Source organism: Sinocyclocheilus anshuiensis, unplaced genomic scaffold, assembly GCF_001515605.1.
Source record: "Sinocyclocheilus anshuiensis isolate Anshui unplaced genomic scaffold, SAMN03320099.WGS_v1.1 scaffold58, whole genome shotgun sequence".
Taxonomy (NCBI): domain Eukaryota; kingdom Metazoa; phylum Chordata; class Actinopteri; order Cypriniformes; family Cyprinidae; genus Sinocyclocheilus; species Sinocyclocheilus anshuiensis.
The window spans coordinates 1,558,112-1,564,312 of NW_015547688.1; the positions used below are offsets into that span (position 1 = coordinate 1,558,112).

General features: G+C 36.5%; 2 protein-coding genes across 2 annotated transcripts; one reads left to right on the forward strand and one right to left on the reverse strand.

The window, feature by feature from the left end:
• Positions 1-401: 401 nt before the first annotated feature.
• LOC107703341 (recQ-mediated genome instability protein 2-like) lies at positions 402-1,389 on the forward strand. The gene is made up of 3 exons (XM_016505929.1): positions 402-646; positions 797-887; positions 1,209-1,389. Exons 1-3 carry the CDS (start codon positions 407-409, stop codon positions 1,319-1,321), a joined length of 444 nt encoding a protein of 147 aa, XP_016361415.1. The 5' UTR covers positions 402-406; the 3' UTR covers positions 1,322-1,389.
• Positions 1,390-1,469: 80 nt separating this feature from the next.
• Positions 1,470-5,248, reverse strand: LOC107703380 (lipopolysaccharide-induced tumor necrosis factor-alpha factor homolog). Its single transcript, XM_016505985.1, has 4 exons — positions 4,891-5,248; positions 4,405-4,638; positions 2,065-2,221; positions 1,470-1,967 (listed from the first exon to the last, which is right to left on the reverse strand). Exons 2-4 carry the CDS (start codon positions 4,622-4,624, stop codon positions 1,859-1,861), a joined length of 486 nt encoding a protein of 161 aa, XP_016361471.1. The 5' UTR covers positions 4,625-4,638; positions 4,891-5,248; the 3' UTR covers positions 1,470-1,858.
• Between the last annotated feature and the right edge of the window lie 953 nt (positions 5,249-6,201).

Sequence of the window (6,201 nt, forward strand, 5' to 3'; positions counted from 1 at the left end):
ACAATAGATAAAGGCCGCAAAAGCGGTCTTCCTACCTGTTTCCTCATGAGTCCGTGTAACATCCATACATACCGGAAAACTCATTGTGTCCGCCTTAGAGGAGTAAACTGCTCTATATAAATAGATGGCTTAGAACACAAGAATCTCTTTCCGATGGGCAACAGATAATTCGCTTCCTGAAGGAATTAAAATCTGATGAAATAGCACGCATATATGAGCATAGGTGACATATGCTCGGGGCGGTGCTAAACGCTATTGTCCAATAAATTGGCGTGATGGTATAAGGGCTTCAGACATTCGTCACACCGGAGGTGTTCCCATAGCGATGACGTCATCGCAGCATTGAAGTGAACCTATGAGAGGGAACATAGCGCGTTGCGAAGCAGCAGCAGCAACAGCACTGAAGATGATGGGAAGCAGCTTTCTGAGCGCAGACAGAGCTCGCAGTCCTCCAGTGAAAGTGTTGTCCAGCCAGCTGCGTGAGGGCCGAGAGTGTCAGACAGCAAGCGGGAGAGCAGAGTACGTTATCATGCGCCTGGGCCCCGCTGAACAGCGCTGCTTAGCGGTGTCTGTGGTCTGGATGCAGGGCACTGTGCTGGAGGTGCAGGCAGATCACAACACCGTGCTCATTCTGGACGAGACCGGTGTAGTGCCGAAATTTGCACCCTGCCAGATTATGCACCCCCTAGTATTGGTAGGTTTAGGAGAGGGTGTGGGGGAGGGGTTAGGATTAGGGGTGGGGTTGGGATTAGGCAATCAGGTAGCGATTTCAACGAGGGGGTGCATAATCTGGCAGGGGTGCAGAATTCGGCACAACACCGGCAACTTTGTCGTCAGCGGCATTAACAGCGTGCCCAAAGGAAAACCCTGCCTGAGTCCTGGTATATAATATATGGCACCTATAATAGTTAGTTAGGCTTCCTGAGGACAACATTTTTTCTGATGTTCAAGCACATACTTTCACTGTGTCCTTGTTGACAAAGGGAAAAATATACAAAAAGTGAATAAAATACACGGTTAGATTTTCTGCTTGCGTATCTATGTTCGATATGACAAAAACACAACTAATGAATATTAATTAGGCCACGTGAGCGAACAGTCCATTAAGCAAGTCTTTTAAGTATTGAGGTATTGTTCTATTTTTAACTTTTGAATTTGCATTCGCTTGGAGTTCTCTGATTTTTATTTTATTTTCCCCCCACAGGTAAATGTCATGGTTATGGGTGTCATCCAGTCACACAGTGCAGAGCCGATGCTGCGTGCTGTGAAGATGGCAGATCTTTCCGAAAATGCTTTGATTCACAGGAAAAACTGGACCTAAGTAGTAGAAGATCTCCAGCAGATTTTGCCCTAAATCTTCGTTTGCTTCATGAGACTAATGCATTTGTTTTCATTCTGGTGCAGCACTTATAATATTTGCCAAGTAAACAGAGGAAACAAACAGAAAATGGATTACATATACTCACCAGTGCTTTTAAGTGCGAAAGCATATACATATTTATTTATATAACTTTTTTCTACTTCAGTATGATTACAGAAAGAAGAATTGAGAATAATTGCACTGTTTATGCATAAATCTACTGTTACAAAGATTTCTTCACAATTGTGATATTAAATATAATTATTTAAAAAAAGATTAAACTTAGTTTTTGGTCAAATCACAGTTTACAATGAAAAGACAAGTATGTTAAGGTATATATATATATGTGTGTGTGTGTGTGTGTGTGTACGAATACATGTCAGTGTGGCACAGATAGTGAATTAACTCTGGCTAAAGAATGAATTCAATGCAACTTTTTCCCATTATAAATACATAGTCGGTATGCTACACAACTCATTCACATGTTCTGCAGCGGCTTCACATTCTCTTGTGGACTCCTAAAACGCTGCTGCAGTTCGGACAGTGGTGTGTCACATCCTTCAGGCTGTCCACACAGAAGGGAATCAGGCAGCAGCCGTAGATACAACTAGAACATGAGAGACGTGAACAGAACAATCAGAGGAATGTCTTTGTGCAAAAGAAGAAAACCATAAGAGTGTATGTTATGTAATGTTTCATCTTACCCAAAAATGGCCAGGCCTGCACAAGAGAGCCACGCTAATGCTCCTGATGTATGCTCCAGGCGAGTTATCACGTTCTGTGAGCATACTGGGCAATGTGCCTGCACTGGGACACTCCCGAACACCAGACCAGGCTGAACGTACACGGTCTGCACAGATACTTAGGTACAAAAACAAGAACGCTTAGAAATACTGTGCTGCATAGGTTTCTTATACATGAACTGTTCAAATATCAGGGTCTTAACAAAAAGGATGTGCTGGAATCAATGTGTGTAGATTTTAGTCGATGGAAATGCTTTGTTTATAAAATGTTTACCAAAGAAATTCATTAATTAAAAACAAAAATAATTAACATGGTAAATAGCTGTAAGGCTGAGAAAATAATTGTTACTGAATGTAACTCTTAAAATATGTAATGTAAGATCTATCTGACAAAATATTTTTATTTTAAATAAAAATTAATTGTTTGAATGTAAACAAATTATATATAAACTTAAATATGAAACATTTATTTAAAGAATCATTTAAATTATGAATACAATTATTAAATCTTCGTTTGCTTCATGAGACTAATGCATTTGTTTTCATTCTGGTGCAGCACTTATAATATTTGCCAAGTAAACAGAGGAAACAAACAGAAAATGGATTACATATACTCACCAGTGCTTTTAAGTGCGAAAGCATATACATATTTATTTATATAACTTTTTTCTACTTCAGTATGATTACAGAAAGAAGAATTGAGAATAATTGCACTGTTTATGCATAAATCTACTGTTACAAAGATTTCTTCACAATTGTGATATTAAATATAATTATTTAAAAAAAGATTAAACTTAGTTTTTGGTCAAATCACAGTTTACAATGAAAAGACAAGTATGTTAAGGTATATATATATGTGTGTGTGTGTGTGTGTGTGCGCATATGTTGGAATACATGTCAGTGTGTCGGTGGCACAGGTATTGAATTAACTCTTGCTAAAGAATGAATTGACTGTAACTTTTTTCCCATTATAAACAAAGAGTGGTATGTTACACAACTAATTCATATGTTCTGCAACTGCTTCATATTCTCTTGTGGACTCCTAAAACGCTGCTGCAGTTCGGACAGTGGTGTATTACATCCTTCAGGCTGTCCACACAGAAGGGAATCAGGCAGCAGCCGTAGATACAACTAGAACATGAGAGACGTGAACAGAACAATCAGAGGAATGTCTTTGTGCAAAAGAAGAAAACCATAAGAGTGTATGTTTCCTTTTATAAAAGAAAATAAAATTAAATAGTTGTTTACATTTAAATAAATCACAAAAAATCAATGTGCATTCTCACACTTACTCATAAAATCACTTACATGTAAAAAGCTTTTTTTGAGGTTTGATCATTCTTGCAATTTATTCCTGTTCAGAGTGAACCGAACTATTACTGTATCAATTTTCAACTGATTTTACTGTATAGTTTTGAAGAAAAGTAAACACAAAATCACTCCAAAAATCAGAGTGCATTCTAATAGTTTTCTATTTCAAACACTCATATAAATGTTTCATTTACAGGTTTGCTCATTTTTTTCAATTCCTGTTCAGAGTGAAGCTGACTATTACTGAATTAATTTTCAAGTATTTTTACTGTAGGCCCATAGTTTTGAAGAAAATCAAAGGCAATTTCACCCCAATCGTAAAAGAGCATTCTAGCACTTTCACATCATGTCCCATTTTCAAACACTTATACAAATCTTCCCTTTATAGGTTTGCTCATTCTTGCTATTGATTCCTGTTCACAGTGACCCTGACTATTACTGAATTCATTTTCAGTAAAAAGTAATTTTACTGTATAGTTTTGGAGAATATTAAAGGCAAATTCAAAGAATCGTTTTATTAAATAACTGCTTACATTTAAATAAATTATAAATACAAATGAAATAAAAAAAAATGTTTTAATTAATTTAACGAAATATAATTTCTTATAAAAATTTTAATTTACTTATTTTCTAGTTTAAATAAATTATAAATAAAACAAATACATATTTAAAAACAGTGGGGCCAACAGGATAAATGCAAATCTGAAACTACTATTTGCCAATGCCGAGTCTGAAAAAACTAACTTAATTATGCTAGGGTTCAACTGGAAAACCAGATTCAACCAGCTTCTGTTTTTAGCTTGTCCAAGTTGGTTTACGTGGTCAATCAACAGCACTACCAGTCGATGGGGCAGAAGTCAACCAGGTTAGTCTTGAGAAAAATCTCTACACTATTCTTACCTTTTGAGTGATGTATACAACCTTTTTTTGTAAACACTTGAGTTTAAAATGTGTGATCAGAAAAAGCCATGGTGGAATTAGGGCCATTACCAAGAGGACTGGTGACAGGTTGACCTTGTTGGGCTGGTGGTGGTGGATACATGGGGCTGTAGGCTTGTGCTGGATACAGAGGCACAGATGTCTTCATATCTGGAGCTGGAGCATAGGGCATTGGTTGGTACTGTGGGTTTGATCCCAGCGCCTCCTCGTATGATGGAGGAGGCGGGTGTCCCACAAGTGTGGATGACTCCAATGGGGGTGCGCTTGCCATGGCCTTGATGGGTGCTTTAAAAACATAACAACAAAAACCATAGCTTCTTAGTAAATATAAGGTTATTATATTGTACCGATATTCATAGTCTTGCCCAATTCGTGATGGAACTTTGCTTTTCTGAGGCGCTTTTGAAATACATGCACACTACAAATACCACGTTCAACACGAGAAGTAACAGTTCTCAGAGTTGTAGGCTTAAAACGATAAGACGACGCTCGTTCAAAACAACAACAACAAAACTAGCTTGAAAGCATAACACTTACGAGGTTTGTCGTTTTCTTCGGAACACACTCCGGAACGATCCGAAAACACGTTTCCTGCTTTTTAGTTTTGTTACGCACTCGCTGTATTTCCGCAACAGAGGTGGGCGGGCTGAGCTCGCTTATGATCAGACCAAAACTGGACACTTTAGACCATTAGAGCTGTACATGAAGTCAATATGCATATCTCGATAGATTTAGTAAGTAGCGATTGGTTGTTTTTTTTAATATATATATATATATATATATATATATATATAAATGGGAGACAGACTTAGACGTTCCAAGTTCCGTATTTGGTCACATGAGGAACACGTGAAAATACACAGTCAAGCCAGCCGCACTTTCCTGTGTCGTCTTCTTCTTCTTTCTCTTCTTTACATTTCCGGCACTTTTCTTTAACTGCGCGTCTAATCGCGCACTTACGATATGGGTGCTGGGAGCGGTCAAAATAGATGGAAAGACTCGGTCATAAACGGCGTTTCCTTTATACTTTTGCTGATATTTTCAATAGATTGCTGTTCACGGTGACCCAAAATATTAATGTACTTTAACCCTAAAAAGACCATAAAGCGACATCAGAATATTTATTTACAGCTGCTTTACATCAGGACATAAATAATACCATTTCAGGATGTTTTTATGACTTGAACATTGATTTTAATGTTTGTGAATACATTTTTTGTACATTAACATTTCTATTGTACACACACACATATATATATATATATGGGTAGTTGACAAATAGGCAGTAAAAATGCTTTTTTTGTCAATACCATTTTTGAAGAAGAAATAGCCTACATATATTTATGTAGTGTGAAGTCTGATGTTTGAGAAAATATAAAGGGTCACTAACTTCGTCAATTCTTTCACGGTTTTTTTTTTCTTCTTTTTTTTTTTTACATTTTTTACTGAACTGTAAATTTGTCCTATGGTATGACAAAGCAAACAAACAAAAACTTTTAATAATATACAAATATCATGAGAGATGTATCTTCATTGTTAGACACAAATTTTCATATAGTGTTACTTATTTAATATGAAATTATGAATTAAATCATTTTTCCCCCATGACTTTTTGGACATTTTCAAGACAAACTTTGCTGTCATACATTTAAAACTGCAGAAAATCATACCATTTTAAGATGAATGATGATTATATCTCCCCTACTGCAATAGGCTACTCAACTGTTTTTTAAAGATATTTCGAGATAAAAACAAATCTGTGGTTCTTTTGTCACACCAAAGGACAGAAATGGTAGTTATTCCTTTAAAGAGAAGATGAGAAGTATTACATTGCAGTATTTTTATTTA

What these genes read in the sequence shown, in the direction of transcription:
- LOC107703341 (XM_016505929.1), top strand. Translation starts at nt 407, where the DNA reads ATGATGGGAAGCAGCTTTCTGAGCGCAGACAGAGCTCGCAGTCCTCCA. An exon ending in TCATTCTGGACGAGACCGGT is followed by an intron (nt 647 to 796) that starts GTAGTGCCGAAA and finishes ATAATCTGGCAG; the next exon opens with GGGTGCAGAATTCGGCACAA. An exon ending in CTGCCTGAGTCCTGGTATAT is followed by an intron (nt 888 to 1,208) that starts AATATATGGCAC and finishes CCCCACAGGTAA; the next exon opens with ATGTCATGGTTATGGGTGTC.
- LOC107703380 (XM_016505985.1), bottom strand. Translation starts at nt 4,624, where the DNA reads ATGGCAAGCGCACCCCCATTGGAGTCATCCACACTTGTGGGACACCCG. An exon ending in ACCTGTCACCAGTCCTCTTG is followed by an intron (nt 2,222 to 4,404) that starts GTAATGGCCCTA and finishes TTTGTACCTAAG; the next exon opens with TATCTGTGCAGACCGTGTAC. An exon ending in GCAGGCCTGGCCATTTTTGG is followed by an intron (nt 1,968 to 2,064) that starts GTAAGATGAAAC and finishes CTCATGTTCTAG; the next exon opens with TTGTATCTACGGCTGCTGCC.